The sequence below is a fragment of the Malus sylvestris genome, chromosome 13, assembly GCF_916048215.2.
Source record: "Malus sylvestris chromosome 13, drMalSylv7.2, whole genome shotgun sequence".
NCBI classification, from domain to species: Eukaryota; Viridiplantae; Streptophyta; class Magnoliopsida; order Rosales; family Rosaceae; genus Malus; species Malus sylvestris.
In genome coordinates this window covers 15,660,953-15,680,897 of record NC_062272.1, presented here as the reverse complement: position 1 = coordinate 15,680,897, position 19,945 = coordinate 15,660,953, and the positions used below count along the sequence as shown (strand labels likewise).

The following is a 19,945-nucleotide window of genomic DNA, read 5'->3' as shown; positions in this document are numbered from 1 at the left end:
AAAAGAAATATGTCTAATACTTCATTATTTTATTCATCATTTAGGGCTTACAATATAGACACACATCGCAAACAACTAGAGTGAGTGACTCAAAGTTATCTAGGATTAGGGACATTGAAAATAAGGACAATGTGTTATGGTACACAATGGGCTTTCATCATGTTCCATACCGAGAAGGTTTTCATCAATTCATTCTCCTTGCTCTTAATGCAAGAAAGATACCCCATAAAAGGTTGGGAGAAGCTGAGAATGGAAGGCTAAGAAATTTTTAATTTTGCCGTTGAAGACACCCCTGTATATAGTTCATTCTGTATTCTTTTTTGGGATCGTTATGTAAGAAGCACTGCACATTCCCTTTAATTTTGTTAATTGTTTTCGTTTTGTAAAACCACTTTTTCTAAAAGCGTTTTTATTAAAAGAAAGTTGAAATTTTATTGTAAGGAGTTTCTCATTCAAGTGCTAATTAAGAACGTTTATCCTTGCACCAAAGTCGTGTATTCAATTTTCCCTTCCACATGATTTAAGTTATTCAATACAATATCACTATTATTGTTAAATCTTTATGGGCCTTTACACACGTATTCTTCAACTTGTAGCATGTGACATTTAAGAAAATACAGTTGCAATTGCAAAGACAGATGTGTAAAATGATGGCAAGGCAAAAGACATTTAAGAAAATGATGGCAAGGCAAAAGAATCAAAAGCAAAGCAAAGAAAAGCAGTTAGAATTAAATATGCTTGCTCCGAGTGCAAGGCAAAAGACTAGTGAAATGCAAGAAAAGAGCGAGCTGTCTCATTAAAGTCAGGATAACCCTCTATATAATTGCTCCTCTTGTATTGTGTAATCCCAAACAGTTAGATATCCAGAACCAAATCTACCCAAATTGAATCCCTTATTAGGAATTTGCAAAGCAAATTCATGACTGCCCTATTTATACCCTTAGTTTTGATCCTACAATGCTGCTTCACAGCTACCTCATCCCACCCCCTAGACCCTCTAACCCCAACTGAGATCAACAAAGCTAGGCTCACAATTCAGAAGTCACACATTGGAAATCTTCCTAACCTCACCTTTCATTTTGTTGACACTGAAGAGCCAGAGAAAGCTGAAGTCCTCAAATGGTTATCTTCAAGCAATCAAAAAAGGTCCATCCATCCCCGCCAGGCCAAGGTGGTGGCTCGAGCCGGTGGTCAAACCCACGAGCTCATTGTGGACTTGTCCACCGGCTCTGTCATATCCGATCATGTCCACACAGATCATGGAAACCCTCCTCTCACCTTTACCGAGCTTTTCCTAGCTAGTAAGCTTCCTCTCAGTCACTCCAAATTCATAAACTCAATTTCAGCAAGGGGATTGAATTTATCTGAAGTTTCATGCCTACCCTTTTCAATTGGATGGTATGGGGAAGAAATTACTAAGAGAGCTGTGAAAATCCAGTGCTTCTATAGAGGAGGATCAGTCAATGTTTTTACAAGGCCTATTGAGGGAATAACAATGCTAGTGGACCTTGATTTGATGAAAATTGCAGTGTACACTGATAGGTTCAGAGCTCCTTTGCCCAAAGCTCAAGGCACTGACTTCCAAACCCCAAAAGAAAATTCCAATTCTGCCCCTTACAACAAAACCAAAAGTGGCTTCCTCGTCTCAGGTCACAAGGTCAAATGGGAAAATTGGGTTTTTCATGTTGGGTTCAATGCTAGGGCAGGAAGTGTGATCTCTACAGCTTCTGTATTTGACTCCAGGAAGAAGAAGTACAGGAGTGTGCTGTACAAAGGGCACGTGTCCGAGACGTTCGTGCCATATATGGATCCTACAAGTGAATGGTATTTCAGGACATTTATGGACATTGGTGAATTTGGGTTCGGGAGATCAGCTGATAGTTTGCAGCCTCTGATTGACTGCCCGGAAAATGCTGAATATGTTGACGGGTTTATGGCTGGGGCTGATGGTAAGCCACAAAAGGTAGAAAGGGCCATTTGCATCTTTGAGAGGTACTCGGGTGATGTTGCAATGAGACATACTGAAATTAACGTTCCAGGCAAATTGGTAAGGGTTTAGGGTTTTGAGTTTGAATATTAACCTGCATGTGTACCAGGAAAAATAAAAGGTGTACATGTAATTTTGAAGTGGCTGATTTTGTAGATAACAAGTGGGCAGCAGGACAAAAGTTTGGTGGTTAGAATGGTGGCTACTGTTGGCAACTATGATTACGTTCTTGACTGGGAATTCCAGCAAAGTGGCACCATCAAAGTTGGGGTAAGATTCTTTTGTTTCTCTCTTTTCTTTTGCATAATGATAAATGCTCTTAGCAAATTGAAGCCGCAAAACATTGAATGGATAGTTCTATTAAACCCACCTTATTGTTTTATTTCTTCACCCACATTTTAACAATTTATCTTTTCTTTAAAAAAAAAAAAAACTTTTAGACTCCTATTTATAAATTCATAGAATATTCTTATCTAAAAAATAGAAAACTAATAAAAAAGAGTAAAGTTATTCATACCATGCTTTTGTACCACATTTTCATACCACTTTAGGTGACATTTGATGTGGACAACCATATAATTTGAATTAATCAGATTTTTAAATTTAGTTCATTATTTAATAAACTAATAATTAAAAAAAATTAGTTAATTAAATGATGATGATATATGAGGAATCTTTCTCCTTCCTTTTCTTGGATTTTGCAAATTTTTCAAATGATGTGGTTGTCCACATTAGATGCCACTTAATGTGGTATAAAAATGTGATATAAAAATATGGTATAAATAACATTTGTGGCCTATATTTAACTGAGGGGTATAAAAAATATAGAAATGTGGTATAAAAATATGGTATAAATAGCTTCTGAAAAAACTTAGCTGTTGTGGCCTATATTTAACTGAGGGGTGTGGCATAAAGAGAAAGAGAGTGGAGAATAGGCTTGAGGAATTGTGTGTTAATTCCCCAGTCCTTGTGCCTTTATTTATAGTAATAAGGATGAGAGAAACTTGCTCTCCAAGTAATATAAAGTCCATTAGGAAAGATCTCCTAGATCCCAAAAGATTCATAATCTATCTCTACTTAGGATTTACACAATCACAATATGTATTAGAACATATGTCACAATACTCCCCCTTGAGTGTGCCAATACTCAAGTAGATGGCCATCAAATCTTCAGGCAAATGTAGAAGCAGTTAATGAAGTCGTCTCATCTAGTCGGCACAAGTAGCGAATGCGAGTCTCAAAACAAACGGAAGAATGCATGAGTGATAAAACTCACAAAACCTTGCCATGGAAAAACCCAAGGTGGAACAAAAGCCCATAGTCAAAGGAGAAAAGTAAGAAGTTGCATTAAGTCAAAACTATACGCCTTCGGAATGCAAGTAGAATGTACACAATGGTATGACCAACCCAGGATGGGTGCCTCATCAAAATCTAGTCAAATAGCAAAAACCTAGTGGGAAAAATGCTTCTAATCGTAGGGAAAAATAATACATTAAGGTCAAGTGAGTATACTTCTTGATACTCTCCCTGAGCTTGACAAAACTTCCAAATGAAACTACGAGCATCACAAGTGATAAAGTTACGCATATCAATTCCTTGGACAAGCTTCTAGATGGTAGACTTCAGCAATGACGTCATGTAGAGGTCGGCAAGGTTGACTAGGATCAGACTACTTGACTTCAATTTTTTGATGCTCATGCTAATGTAGACGTAATATGCTTGGAGTTGACTTGTTAGATGTATCATGATCTGGTCGATAAATACATCGTTATTTTCATGGAACGTCATTGGAACTCAACAATGGATGAAAATCGCAGAGAGTTTGAATATGCTCCATAAGAGTTCTCAACCATATCTTTCACATGATGAGATATAGTGAGTCTTGGAACGATTCAAAGGTTTCACAACTAAAGATCTATATCACAAACCTCCAAGATATTGCAGTGTTCCTTAATGGTAAAGACATAACCATTCAAGAACATACCTTGTGTGGTCAGATAAATAGTCTGATTCAGCGAATCCCACAAGGTAGGCATCATTCTGAAGATCAAGGGGGTGTGATCTATTATGAGATGCAAAGGGATAGATAAGCTCAAATCCGTATTAATGGAAAAATGTCTTTAACACCAATTTGGTGATGGCGTGTAGGCGCAATGCTGCTTTGTGCCAAAAGATTATCAGTACATAAGATGTCTGATTTTATTGCATTGAGCTAACTACAACAAACGTCAATTGTACTTAGATATGGTTGCCTCACGTTCTAATATAGAACTTTATGCTTCATATCCTCCATAAAGGTCTCATTTGTATCTAGCGTACAGACGATTAGGTATACTCGGACATAACATCCTCTAGGTCTAGTTCGAGTGGTGGACCAAAATACTATTAGAACTAGCTCGAAACTTTAGGTCGAGGTAATATAGAGTTTTCCCAAGATCATTCATCTTAAAAGTTTGACTTTAGGTGTGAGTCAGTTTTCTCAGCTCTAGAAATTTCGGATTTTGTGTACGCATGGGCATATATCCCTAACTGATCAAATATCCATTTAGATAGGTATACCACATTCGCCTGGAGAGTTCTACATCCGCAAAGTGAAGGCCTTTTGAGAACCGCAAGGGTGTTCTTGTGGTCTAAAACTATTTGAATCAGTACATGTAAGTCATTTGGAAACTCCATGTAGGTTTCGTATCAGGATCCCAGAGGTACTACAACCACTATTGTAATGCTGCAATCAATCACATGGCGTATGAGAGAAACCTTGTGCCACAAGGCATCATATCACATTATTTCATTCATCTCATTCGTCATCAATTGATTCTTCTAGTTGACCAATCAATTCTACGTTGACACTAATCAACGAAACGCGGTTCGTTATCATCGTTTTTCATTTATGTTGGTAGTTACCATATAAATGAAACATCATATATGATAATCTCATTCCAATGCCATATCTCATCCAAACTAGATTACTGGACCAAGAGTTTCAGGTCTCGGGAGTATCTGGATTTAATCACATGAGATGAAAAAGATTGAGACAACGATCGATAAGTAGATTAGTTTGTGCCACGTTCCTCCACTTTTTGGGAGTTGAATCCTTTGAACCAAGTGATCTGCCACGCTTCTGGCGTAGGACAGATTGATTGGCTAGCCGCCAATGCATGAGGGTTGACCACAGTAGTGGTGTTCCTGCTTTCGAAACAAAGGTCCGTCATACATTTGGTACCCATCTTTGCAGGCACATTTGTAGCTGGTATATGTGATCTAGTCACTTTTGCTATATCAGAGAAAACATCTGGTTATACTCTGATGATCTAGATTGGGATCGAGATGAGACATAATGAGGACGTCTACGATAATTCGCGTCATTCTTTAGGAACGTTGACGTTCTTATCTCCCCCTAACAGCAGGAAAATTGTCTTATAAAAGTGACAATTCGCAAAATGAGATGTATATAGATCGCTTGGTTCTAAGTAACGAATAGTAGAAGGCGAATCATTACTGACATAGATTTCCATCCTTCTCTGAGGACGTATTTTTTTCTTTTGTACGTAAGGGCGACATAAATGGCACATAAACCGCACAAGACGCGCAGATGCGATATGTTGAGTTTGTATTTGGTAACCAACTAACACATGCTTTATAAGGTTGGGTCGTGATAGGCCTCAAGCGGACCAACATGGTTATGTGCAATATTACATGGCCCCATGCAGAGATCGAGAACTTGGTATGTATAACCAATCGATCGTGCAATCATTTGAAGACTTTTAATGAATGCTTCTATTGGGTCGTTCTGGGTATGAACATAAGGTACTGGAGGTTCAACTTCAAAACCTAACCAACATGCAATATCCATCAAAAGTTTTCGATGTAAATTCTCTAACTTATCTAATCGAATAGATTTGATCAAATAATTAGGGTGGTGAGGCTTGAGCTTGTTAATTTGAGCCATCAGTGTGGAGAAGACAGCTTATGGACAATAGCCACACGTGTGACCAACGTGTAGAAGCATCAACCAATATCGTAAGGTATCTATATGGTTCGCAGGGTGGTTGAATCAGTCCGCAAATGTCCCCTTGAATCCTTTGTAGAAAAGATGGAGGGTGCTAAGGAATGATACGCTTCCAGGTATGATGTCTTTACTTTTGGTAAGTGGTTGCCCAAAAGGGCGCATCACGAATCATCCTAGATATCCTATACGTACATTCATAGCGAAAATTCCCTTGGAATCTCGGGCTTCTAGCCGGCCATATAGTGGGCCTAAATGGGTGTAATCCATTCGTTAAGCGTTCCATCTTCTTTAGAATATGCTTCTGGCTATATTCGTAGGAATTGCAATATGGTAATAAGCCAAGGAATTTTACTCCATTTTCTACATTGGTTTCAATATGGTAATAATGTTCTCGAATATCTTTAAAGCTCAAAAGGCGTTCTTCCAGAACGAGTGAGTATAAGGCTTCCTTTTATGGTAAAATTAGTACCATTGGACAATATAGGGCAGTGTCATGCCTCACAATCAGGTTGGATAAGCCTAAAAGGTTGTCAGAGGATGATTAGGTATGAAGTTAGCATAGAACCAGACTGCTAACTTCCCCATAAAACATACCTAAGCATGAGTTAACTGTATTAGTCACATGCGGTAATTTCATTAATTAACTTTTACTCAAGAATAATAGTGACATCTAAACACCAATCTTAAACCGAAGAACAAAATAAATTATTCACAAAGTAAACAAAATGTACAAGAGAGTTCAGCCAGTACGACCTTCCATGTTAAATTTCGCTCGCCAAATGTGTTAGGTGGAGCAAAATTAGTCTCATAGATTGACTATGGGAATGGTACTCCTCAACAACATTGGTAAATGCACAGAAAAGTGCATAACCAATGATCTATTCCGTCAAAACGAAGTTAGATTTTGCAAGGTTGAGGTTCGGGAATACTATCCCGTGTTCTTGAAGTTTTTAGGTCTTAGATGCCAAGGATCATACTTCAAGCATGATACTACCTCTTGGCAGGCCCAGATTATACCATAGGTTGTAAAACAAACTCGAAATTAGATTGTATAAAAGAGAGACGGACCTAGACTTGGGTTTGATAAGCTTCAGCCAAAATTGGAAGGGTCTGTTCGGTAGCCTCTACCGAAGAAAAGCAATGTCGTTCGGTGCACCTCTAATGAAGCAGAACATGCTAGTCGATGCATCCCTGCCGAAACAGGGCACCACCATTCGGTAGACTTCAATCAAAACTGGGTCTATATTGTTCGGTACATCTCAGCCAAATTGTTGAGGTACCTTTCTCTCACAGGTGTGGTAGTAATCAAATTCGAGAATTTGGTAAACTTCTGCTCTCTATATTGCTACTTTATGAGCAATTTAGATATAGAAGGACGAGAAAGATTTTCTTCCAGTCAAAATTCGGTTGGCTATAAACTTCAGAATTGTACATATTCATGGATGTAAAGGTTTCAATCATGTTTTTCTTCGGGCAAGAATTCATCTTTGCATGATTTGAAACGATCCATAGCAAGTCAAATAGCCATGGAGTCCTCGACAGTGAGGTACTTCCATTTGATATGCTTCAAGCATAAGTCTTCGAATCAAGATCATCGCGGAGGCTTATTCAGCTCTTCCACACCATAACTGGCTATAATGATTTCACAACTAGTCGTATTTAGGCAGGGCATCACGTCTTGTATCCAAATAAAGTAGTTTCTTGTTCGAAATTTCCAAATCAGTGAAATCGAACTTGTTAAGGCTCGACAATACGCTGAATGGCGAAAACAAGAATGTGATTGGTGTTTTAGGAAATAAAATTTCCATAAACAGCAAAGTTAAAACATGCAGGTTCTAAGACATGGTTTGATTTAAACATATTTGAGCATGGAGAACTTTGAGTCTCAACATGAGTGTTGTGCATTAAGAAACTTCATATTTCTATGGCACTTTTCCAAAACTTCGGGTTTGGAAGTATGAACTTCAAGTTCATAATACCTGGAAACAAATGCAATATATACAAAAATATGCAACAAGAAAATATGCAAATAGATCTTCAGATCTAGAATTATAATTTAATTATTTGGACTTCGAGCCAAAATTAAAAGTTGGGAGAAAAAATTAAAACCATAAGGCTTAAAAAAATAGGCAATATAATTGGTGGCCCAAGGCATTAGACCAAAGCCCTAATAGGCTTTTAAAAACCGTGAAAAGGAATGGGATCCAAGCCAAAAAAAAGGGCTAGAATGGTTATGGGCCGATAGTCAAGAAGCAGGCCCAAAACTAGGTAAGGTCTAACAGCCAAACAGAGGCAACGATTGTGTGTTGTGCAGGCACAGATGCACCAGTGTGTGGCTGTGATTCGATGCGGTGTGGTGCATGGGAACACCACAGCCATACAGGGCTATGATCGTGTGCTTTGATGTGCACTGAGACACCATGGCCTTACAGGCTTGTGTCATGCGAGTCGAGCAGGGAAAGATAGCTGGTTGTTGCAGGCAGGCCCAAAAACAAAAACAAAAATTTATTTTGTTGTGCACCGTAACCAGCAAAGCCCATGAAAGATTTGGGTTAATTCAAGAACACCCCAACCCATGCTGGGTATGGTTGCTGAGGAAGAAAACCTAGCGCCGCCACTGCTGACGGCTGTGTTTGAGGACATAGACGGCTTTTTGAGTTGTGGTTTATCGAAGAAACTAGGCTAGCGATATAGTGTTAAAGAACTTGACGTTTACGAACCTAGGGAACCTTTGGATTTGAAAATCAATTTTTTTTTTCAAAATCTGACGAGATTCATGTGAATCAAACACCAAGATAGGGACGACTTCAGGTCATCGGGGAGGCAACCACGATGGCTGGGCATGACTGCAGGCCATGCTTAAGTTGGTTTTGGTGGTGGCGACGCCATGGAAGGTGTCGAGGTGGGTTCTGGGTGCAAGAGCCATCATGGCTCCGTGGCTTGGCTAGCGGGTTGGCTCGGCTCCAGTGGCTCAGGCTGTTGGCCTGGCAGGCTGCGGCTTGGCTGCTTAGGGTTAGGCCACTTCAAACTGTGGCTCGTCTGGGTTTAAAACCCTAATTTTTGTTTTTTTTTCTTTTTCATATTCAATTATATGCATATATAATTTAATACTGATCTATATATAATTTCATGTAATATCAATTCACATAATTCCACAATTATGGATATAATGCATACACAATTTATGTAGAATCTAAAATTCGAAAAACGTAAAGTTGGGTCACGCATTATGATGAATGTTCATGCCATCAGGACTGCAAAAATATCGAGATAAAAATCATTATTTTGGAAGAACTTGATTGCGTGATGATATTGATGAACTAGTTTGATGCAGAAAATTATTTCTTCAATTTCAGCTTTTTATCTCCAAAGCTTGTATCACGTTCAACATAAGAAAAATAAATTGAATCAATAAAAGTATATGAATTCAAGAAAACCAAAATTTAATCAATTAAGAATAATTGAAACGTTATACTCCCCTGATTGAATAATAACCACGTCAGATTCCTTAGTGCAGCGGAGGAGCATGCTGATAACATGTTGTGGCCTATATTTAATTGAAAGGTGCGGCATAGAGAGAAAGATAGTGAAGAATAGGCTTGAGGAATTATGTGTTAATTCACCAGTCATTGTGCCTTTATTTATAGTAATAAGGAAGAGAGAAACTTGCTCTCCAAGTAATACAAAGTCTATTAGGAAAGATCCTCTAGATCCCAAATGATTCCTCATCTATCTCTACTTAGAGCATCCCCAGTTAGGGGCTCTATATGGGTCTGAAAAAGTGGTGGATATAGCCCATTGTGGAATCTTTGGGGCTTTATTAAAGAATCTCTCCCAATGGAGGGCTATATCTTTCGGGCTCTTTATGGGGTTATATATATTTATTTAGGGGTGGGTTCGGTTTAATTCGGTTCGGTTTTTTGCCAAAACCGAAACCAAACCGAAATTTCGGTTCGGTTCGGTTCGGTTCATTTTTTTTTCGGTTTTTTTCGGTTCGGTTTTTTTTCGGTTCGGTTTTTTTCGGTTCGGTTTCGGTTCGGTTTCGGTTTTTTGTTTTTTTTTCTTTCAAAAAATGAAAAACATTGAAATTTTAAATTTTAACGTATCCAACACAATCATAACACAAGCATTCTAACTATAATCAAAGACAATGAAAATAAACATTTAAAGTTGAACTAAAATCATCAATCAAGTCTTCCAAAGTCCAAACTAACAACATCACAACACAAAAATCGTACAAATGACTTAGAAAAGTTAAATTGTATGATGTTGTTCAAAGATCAGGGTTGTTTGCTTGTAACTGCATGTTGACAACTTGATTAGTAAAAGAAATGCGTGGGTGGATTTATTTAGTGTGTGTTGGATTCTTTTCCATCACAAATTCCCTAAGTAATCTACCCGAAATAAATGTTTATAGATTCTGTTACATGTTATATGAGAGTAGATTTGGAAAAGAAAGCTGAGACAAAAGTAGACAGTGCTATGGAGATGGATGTAGGTACTTCAGGATGAGGTTTGGCTCCGGAACCTTATATGGGGGATAAATAATAGGTTAGGGTTTAAAGTTTTTATAGGACTTTTTTTTAATATTTTGAGCTTAAAGTTTGGCAACACATTGTGTTTAGCATATTTTAACTTACAAATTGGGTTTAGAAAATAATATCCAAAACAAATAATTAAATAAAAAAATTAATTTAATTAATTCGGTTCGGTTCGGTTTGGTTCGGTTTCTAGATCACTAAAACCGAACCGAACCAAAAGAATTCGGTTCGGTTCGGTTTTTTCAATTCGGTTCGGTTTTTTTGTTCGGTTCGGTTTTTTCGGTTTCGGTTCGGTTTGGTTTTCGGTTTTTTTCGGTTTTCGGTTTTTTGAACCCACCCCTATATTTATTTATGTAGTAATTTGATTAAGCGATGATTTTTTGTGTGTGTGTTAGCTTTTCTTAAGTTAATTTTATTTATGTGCTATCTTAAATTTTTTTATGAACCCTTCAACCTAAAAAGTTCAAATTGTGACAAAGTTAGATTTCATCACTTATGAATCGTTCGTTGGATTAGATTCCCTTATCTCAATCTTATCCGTTGAAAGAAACAAACCTCCACTTCGCCCTCTAAAATAATTTGATTTTTACTTATAAAACAACAATTTACCTAGCACCAATTGGTAAATTAGTATCATACAATTTTGAAAAGAAAAAAAATTTGAAAATTTCACCCATCAATTTGAAATTTTCATTCTTATGGAATTTAAAACAATCATTAATTAGCGAAATTGCAAGAAAAATAAGTAAGAAAAAAGAATTAAAAAAATAATAAAAAGAGAGTATAAGTGTTTTCGCAAGTGGATGGAGAGTGATAGAATTTTGCTTACATGGGTTGCTACTTTTTTTGTGAGACTCACTGTTTTTTTGGGTCTAGATGTAGCCCAATTTTATGCTACCCAAGAAAGGAAGTTGCTAGCCCCATTTTCCGGCTCATTGGGGATGAAATTTCTCATTAAGGCTAGAAATGTGGTAGCCTCATGGAGAATAAAGCCCCTCATTGGGGATGTGGGGATGCCATTAGGATTTACGCAATTACAATTTGTATTAGAACATATGTCACAACATTAGCAACCTTTTCCCTTCCCCACCCCCATTTCTCTCTCTCTCTCTCTCTCTCTCTCTCTCTGTGAATGTCTTTTACAATCTTGAAGAAAAGATCAAAGGGGTTGCAGCATGTACAAATCTATCACAAGAAATTCTCAAATGGGAGTGCTGGCTATATGTTTGTACTAAAACTGCTTGTATCTTCCGATAACTTGTTTTCGGAGTATAATCGAGTTGAAGGGGATAGAAATATAAATAGAGCGTAGATAGCATTTTTGTAAAGTAAAAATATAAGTGAAGGTGCTTCTCTTTGGAAAGTTGAAGGAAATCTGCAAGTTTGAATCTCTGATTCTCTATGTTGATAGAAAAAGTAGCACCCTGCTAATTAGTTTATGATTTTGTTTTTGTCTTAAAATGTTTTCAATCGTGAACCTAGCTTTCTCTTACTCATCATTTTATGGTTTTATCCACTCTCAGGCTTAACCCCGGTGATGTTAAACCTAAGCTACTCTAAACTTGTTTCAGAGACTTAAAGAAAAAATAAAACTGTTTTAGAGAATCAACTTTGAATTATCCACTTTGTTGCCAGGTGGGTTTAACAGGTGTCTTGGAGGTAAAAGCAACTTCATACACAAGCAACGACCAAATAACGAAAAACGTTTACGGAACCTTGGTATCAGAAAACACCGTCGCGATTAACCACGACCACTTCCTCACATATATGCTAGACCTAGACGTCGATGGTAACGCCAACTCCTTTGTCAAGGCCAAGTTCCAAACGGCAAGAGCCAGTACCGTTAACCCAACATCACCAAGAAAGAGTTACTGGAAGGTCGTTAGGGAAACCATCAGGGCTGAAGCCGAGGCGAGAATTTGGCTCGGCTTGGAGCCTGCCGAGTTGTTGATTGTGAACCCTAATAGTAAGACTAGGCTTGGAAATCAGGTTGGTTACCGGCTGATTACAGGACAGCCGGTAACTTCTCTTCTGGCTGATGATGATTACCCACAGATTAGGGCTTCTTATACTAAGCATCAAGTTTGGGTGACTGCCTATAATAAGTCAGAGAAGTGGGCTGGAGGGTTCTATGCTGATAGGAGCCATGGGGATGATGGCTTGGCTGTTTGGAGCCAGAGGTACCTTTCTTCTTCACCTCCTTTTCCCTTTATCTTTTGCTCTTTTAGATTACTAGTAAAGAGGTCATCAAATATTTGTAAAGTTAGTAATAAGATCAGTGGCTCACCGCGTGCAAACGAATTTTAATTTACTTTTGATGTCTTGTGAGACTCACATGCATCAATTACCGAAAATTGCTCAATCTCTGTCGTAGCAAACCTCATGTATGAACATCCGTGTTGTGTAGTGTTGATTTTGCGTCAAACTTGATTTAAGAGGAAACATTTTCATGTGCAGGAATAGAGCTATTGAAAACAAAGATATAGTATTGTGGTACACAGTGGGATTTCATCACATTCCATACCAAGAAGATTTCCCAGCTATGGCCACCCTTCATGGCGGATTCGAGCTACGCCCTGCAAATTTCTTCGAATCCAACCCACTGCTCTAACAAAGCTACCCTTTTGAAGGGAAGTTCTTAGTTATGACAGAAATACTTTATAACACCATTCTTCAAAAGTTTAATTAATCAAGGTTTGTTGTGAAAGGGACAAGGTGTTGTATACATACGTTGGGTTGCTTCACTTCTCTGCATAGTTTGCGTTCATAAATCTGGACTGACTGGTGGCTGGGAAGGACTTTAGTAAATCACATCTGCAGAGATTAGTTTGACTCTTTTTAAGTTTGTAAAACTGAAACATAATACAATCAATGAAAGTTTTAATTTATCATTCGCCTCATATTCTTATGCATTGCAATACTTTTTCCTATAAATATGTTATTATATACTAGCAATAATAGTTTTGAACTCTCCTCTCTCCTTAACAATAATAATGTTTAAAAAAAAAGATACTAGCAATATTGGGTGGGAAAGAAGACGGTTCTAATTAGTATAGCAATATTGGGTGGGAAAGAAGACGGTTCTAATTAGTATAGCGATTCTTTTAAAGTTTTGTAACAACCAAGATCTCAGTCCGCTACTAGCTATGTCTGAAAGTAATGTAAATTCTCTTAACCACATAGACTACGAACCCCACCAAGATATTCAATTTGTAATGGAAAATTTGCAATAAATTAAAACAAACTGTAATGGGATGAAAACATCACTTATGAATCTCTTAGGATTATTAATCATTCATGACAAACAAAAAGTCCCCAACTACTTTTTGACGGAGCAATTAATTAGGCGACTGATGCTTAGAAGGTATAGTTCTAACTTTAAGAACAAGGCTGCTCTCAAAGAAATTCGTTGGCCTGAGCTCAAATCCACCACTCAATGTTGGCATCATTGGAAAATCCTCTTGGCAAGGATTGTGGTGAAACCCAATTGTGTACCACAACACTATGTCGTTGTTCTCAATTTTCCTATTCCTGCGCACACAAAATAATCACAGTTCACACCAGTCAACAAAAATGAACAAGAATCACAAGCATTCTGTAAACTCTTTTTTTTTTTGTTTGCATTAACCAAATTTAATCACAATTTATTACCTATTGGTCCACACATCGAATGTGTCATCTCCTCTAGTTTGATCAACGAGTCTTCCTCCTGCCCATTTTTTCAGAACAGATACCACCCCTGGATGGAGGAAGAGTACTTCCAGAGAAGATGTCACATCTACCTATGAGACAGACAAGGCAAGTCAAGACGATACCACACTCCGGTACTTAGAAGTTTCGTGGTTACGAGATCATTCTCCCACAATATTTCCTAATGTCATTTGTACTAAATCATTCACTTGTACTCACTAAAGGAGAGCTTGAACCTATGTACTTGTGTAAACCCTTCACAATTAATGAGAACTCCTCTATTCCGTGGACGTAGTCAATCTGGGTGAACCACGTACATCTTGTGTTTTCTTTCCTATCTCTATCCATTTATATACTTATCCACACTAATGACCGGAGCAATCTAGCGAAGATCACAAAAAGTGACCGTTTTCGCTACCTAGGATCTATCTTGCAAGAGAACGGAGAATTAGATGGAGATCTCAACCATAGAATACAAGCTGGATGGATGTGTAAGAGTGCATCCGGCGTGTTGTGTGACCGTCGTAGGCAACTGAAGCTCAAGGGAAAATTTTATAGGACGGCAATAAGGCCAGCGATGTCGTATGGCACAAAATGTTGGGCGGTGAAGCATCAACACGTACACAAAATGGGTGTAGCGGAGATGAGGATGCTTCGTGGGATGTATGGGCACACGAGTAAGGATAAGATTGGGAATGAGGATATCCGAGGTAAAGTAGGAGTAGCCAAAATTGAAGGAAATATGAGAGAAAATCGGTTCCGGTGGTTTGGACATGTGCAAAGAAGGCCTACTGACGCTCCGGTTCGAAAATGTGACTACGGGACAGAGGTTCAGGGCCGAAAGGGTAGAGGAAGACCTAGGAAAACTTTGGAAGAGACCCTAAGAAAAGACTTGAGTACTTGGATCTAACGGAAGACATGACACAAAACCGAGCGCAATGGCGTTCTAGGATTCATATAGCCGACCCCACTTAGTGGGAAAAGGCTTTGTTGTTGTTGTTGTTGTTGTATGATGTAACCCGCACATTGTACTTAGTGAAGCGCCGTGGATTTTCCATACATACGAAAACAGTTGCTGACAAGTGAGGCCACAATTGTTGCTAGGCGAGACCACTACACCAAAAACTACCTTTGATAGCACGTTATTATAGCGTGTTTAATAAAAATGCTATCAAATGTTATGTTACAACATTTAACACCATTTTGAAAACTTAACATAGTGTTTCTAAGCCGTACGCTATCAAAACGTAATATCTCTGATTAAAAGTTTCATTTTTTGATTGAATCATATGTGAGTGATTGGGTTAGTATTAGTTTATCTGTTTATTGGATTTCAATAATAGACCTGATTGCAACTTGCATAAGCACAGTGTGTGATCAGATATAGGCATCTGATTTGATCAGTGAGAGAACTTTTATTCCTATATGATCCCAGATGCTATGAGACACTTTCTATAGCGTTTCTGGGTTTGTGATGTACTGATAGTGAACCACGGGTTGAAGTTAAAACATAAAACACAATATTCATTCTCCACCCTAATATCCAAATTAATAGTGACTGACCATGTATTTGCCGGTCACCAGGTGAACATTTCTGAACTAGGGTAACCCTAGTTATGGATTTCCTTGGTTACATATAATTAATTTATTGTCCATCTTTGAAATAAACGGATCTTCTTTGATATAAAATCTGTTACTCAGAATATTCATTTACAAGAAGAGCCATGTCGTATAGATGTTACAGATACAATTTTCAGAATCTAAAAACAGCTCTCTGGTTGGGGATACTCGACTGAATGTGTTTAATTTTAAGCCTACTTCCTCCATAAAACACCGTCTCCATGATATAACCGCCGTCTAACTTCATAAGAACAGCTATAAACCTACGGGCAGCAGAAAACAAAAACTTTGAAAACAGAAACTTTGAAAACAGAGTAGGTGGGTGACTGTCCGTGACTGTTAGAACTTATCAGACTTCCATAACAATAAACAAACAATGTACATGGCCTTACCATGATTTGAAACTACGTGCCTTGGCGATACTCCAATTGCTTTGTATTCTCTAGTAATACCTATCATAGAAAACCCAGATTAAAATTCCAATAAAGATGGAAATACTGCAACAAGAAATGAAGCAAACTCTCATTGAGCAACAAGCACTGTCCAAATACAGAGGCCATATGTCAAGACAGAACTCAAAAAAGTGCTTACTTCTCGAATATATGTTGCAACTGCCTTGCAGCCCTCGATTGCAAGTTGCATTACATTTTCAAAAATGTCCAATGGTAATTTAGCATCCATCTGCATCAACAATCATCACAAATAAGTGGTTTACAAAAGGCGCTACAAAGAAGACACTGTAGATGCCAACTAACACAACAATTGTAACTGAACATTGTGAGAACAGATTGAGAAAAAAATATGACAATTACCTGAAGAAGAGTCACTTTGTCCAACTTTGGCATAATGCCTAAAGTGACATCAGCGCCTCCAGCACTATCTTCTACATAGTTTACATCTGCCAAACCAGCAACAATAAGCTCACATGAATATTACAATGGCCTTACAGGAGCCGTACAAGCATAAGGTAATGTAAAAGTTTACCAAGTAGAGGCGTGCTATTAAGGTAGCCGGCACTACAGGAAGTAACAAGGTCACGCATTGGAATTCCAGCATCTGAAAGGGCCAGGGTTGCAGCATTGATACATGCAGATCCAGTACCTGCCAAAGATAAAATAAATAAAATAATCGAACTCAAGGAAAGATCTTTCCGTTCATCAATTAAAACAGTGAAGCAACCTGTTGAAATCCAATAGTATTTGCTAAATAGTAAATAGTTAACATTCTAACCGATACACATATAACAGGGACAACCATGGTACTTTGTGAACAGTGAATACTATCGATCACATCTCTATTTCCATACAATGCAACAACAGCGATAACTATTAATAAACTGCCTGCAGCATAGGTTGACCCTCAAACACGAACTACCTCAATAGTAGTTAAAATACAGAAACAAACTAACAGCTTTAAATTCAAATACAAGTGGTTAACGTACATGAAATGAATTGAGGATGGCTTTGTTTTTCAGAAAATAAGCCTGGATCTACAAATATCTTGACTAAAACAGGACCAAAAATTCACACACAAAGGAAACATATCATAGAGGACCTATGGCTGCAAAGAGACATCGGGATTTACCTCCATCTGCTTGGAGAACTTGCACAAAAATATCAATCTGCAGTAAACAGATACAAGGCTCAGAAAAGAACAAACTAGACATTCAACGAAGAAAAGTTCCCAAGATGCATCAGTAGAACCTGAGTCCGAGGCATTAAATGTGTCATAATGCATGCTTCCATGGTTTGCCGAATAACAAGAGAAATCTCTGTGGATCATCTGGAGAGCATCAAGGATATACATTTTAATGCTATAGTTTAATTTAGTTATGGATACAACACTCTTATGTTCAATTTTATATTGATGATGATCCAAAGCATGTATGTATGAATATGAAATAGAATGGAATATATCACCTATCACCCTTTGGTTTCCTCATGCGATCTCCAGTACTAAAATTTGCCATGGTGTACTCACATCGCACCTAAACTTATTAACAATTGCAAACGACATTACATTTACAAACATTACCAATGCCTGTCAGGTTTATCATACTAACCACAACATAGATAAGTTTAACACACAGAGACTTCGATGAGAACTATTACCAGTGCCCTGTCATTCATCTGTTGGCTCCTATTTTGGACCTAGAAAACAAAAGTATATTAACAACTTGATTGTATTAAAATTGAAAATGTACAAGACCTTTTAAATAATAATGAGTACCACGCACAAGATCATTAAAATTTTAGCTCGGGATTATAGAATGAAGAGAAAGTGTTGGCTAACCTCTCGAGGGCCATACACTGCAGCAATGACTTTGGTGTTCCCATCTCAAACACAGCAGAACTGAAATTTGATATGAAAGATCAATTTTTTTTTTTTTAAATTACAAAGATTAGAAAAGAAGAATCAAGGCTTTAGTAATTCAAACCCGTCAACTTTGTCCACAACACCAATCTCTCCTCAAATTTGTCTCATCTGGGATCAAAGAAAAAATATTTAGTTCATAAATATAATTGAAAACTTATAACAATTATGATTGAATAAAATGGAAAATTGAGAGATGGAAAAATACTTCCATGGGCCGCCGACCATCTAAGCGAAGACCTTCTGGGCTCACATACTCCATCTGTTAGAACTTCGTAACAACCAACTTAGGAAACCCCATAGATAACAAGAACAAATAGTAGCAAAGCAATCACTGTCTAAAATTTAAACGCCATGACAACCAATCTGCAAAGTTCCATAAATTAATGCATAATGGCTTTGTTTCAGCAACAATATGGATATTCTATATCATGGTTCATGCCTATACTTATAAAAAAATTAGACAAACAAGACGGAAGTAAATCAAGACAAAAAAACACTTCACTAACCACAAGGAGGTAATTCAAATAAAGAACGCTAACTCTCAGAGAAGAAGCTAACTTTGTTTTCACCTTCCCTTCAACACCCTCAACAACTCTTACACTCGTACGAAAAAATCAGTAACGAAAGGACCACCTTTTATCTTTTAATCATGAAACCCATTAAAGCAGAAACCGTTCTCAATTAAGACAATGAACGGGTATGGTGGAATACTCAAATCATTGGAATACACAAACCCTAGCTTATCTCATGGCTCTCACCCCAAAACCCCAATACAAAAATCAACATATTAAACAAGGTTTTAAACTTCCATTAAAAAAATAAAAGCGAGAAATTAGTAAAATTATAAAACTTAAGCGAGTTTAGGCAGAGAGTGAAGAGGGTACGTGAAATTGCAATGGGTTTCAGAAAAAAAAAATAGAAAATAAAAAAGTGTGATTTTTCATTGAAAAAAAAAAGAAAGCGAAATTTCTCAATATTATAAGCTTAGTTAAATCCTAGATAGTAAAATTAAGATAGAAAATGAAAGGAAGCGAGAATACCTGGGTGAGAACTGAGAAGAACAACTGCAGATTTTACTAGGAGAAGAGTTCAGATTCAGAATACAGTGGAGGGTTTAGAGAGTGCCGCCTGGGGTTTTACAGAGGGTGGAAGCATTGGGCTGAAACCTGGGCCTATTTTAAAAGGCTGGGCTCTTTTTTATTCGGGTCAAACAATGTCTAAGGTCTGTTTACGTACTTAGAAGTTAGAAATTAGAATCACAATATCAATATGAGAGCAACTCCAGCCCATGGAGATAGGCTGGTCCAAAGCCTAAAAAATAGGCTGGCACCATCAAAATCCACTCCAGCCAAGCCAAATAGGCTGGCACCCAGCCCAAGCCAGCTTGTAGGCCGGTCCAAAACGTGATGAGCAATGTTCCGACCTATGTGACGTCACGCTACCGTCAGCGAGGCTCACTTTTTTTTTTTTTTTTGTGTCAAGTGCATGGGAAACATATGCCCATGGGTGCGTGTTCCCGACAGAAAAAGGCAGGGGGCCCGCCGTTGCAGGCACAATAATTGGGAGCTGGGAGAAGCCACGTGGCGCATCTTCGGCTAAAAGAAATTTGAAATTCAAACCCACGGAGGCAGGGGGCCTGACATGGCGCGTTCTAGGCCGTTCGATTCCTAGATCAACGATCCACTATTTTCAGCCAAAAAACATGTCAGAATTATGACCGTT

General features: G+C 37.9%; 1 protein-coding gene and 1 pseudogene across 1 annotated transcript; one reads left to right on the top strand and one right to left on the bottom strand.

Annotated features, from left to right (window-relative positions):
• The first annotated feature begins 771 nt into the window (after nt 1–771).
• LOC126596579 (primary amine oxidase 1) lies at nt 772–13,428 on the top strand. The gene is made up of 4 exons (XM_050263207.1): nt 772–2,047; nt 2,144–2,257; nt 12,173–12,717; nt 12,995–13,428. Exons 1-4 carry the CDS (start codon nt 920–922, stop codon nt 13,146–13,148), a joined length of 1,941 nt encoding a protein of 646 aa, XP_050119164.1. The 5' UTR covers nt 772–919; the 3' UTR covers nt 13,149–13,428.
• A 2,456-nt stretch (nt 13,429–15,884) lies between these two features.
• Nucleotides 15,885–19,336, bottom strand: LOC126596578 (exosome complex component RRP41 homolog; annotated as a pseudogene).
• Nucleotides 19,337–19,945: the final 609 nt, after the last annotated feature.

Coding starts and splice junctions, on each gene's coding strand:
- LOC126596579 (XM_050263207.1), top strand. CDS start 920: ATGACTGCCCTATTTATACCCTTAGTTTTGATCCTACAATGCTGCTTC. Junction 2,048..2,143: donor TTAACGTTCCAGGCAAATTG/GTAAGGGTTTAG, acceptor CTGATTTTGTAG/ATAACAAGTGGGCAGCAGGA. Junction 12,718..12,994: donor TTGGCTGTTTGGAGCCAGAG/GTACCTTTCTTC, acceptor TTTCATGTGCAG/GAATAGAGCTATTGAAAACA.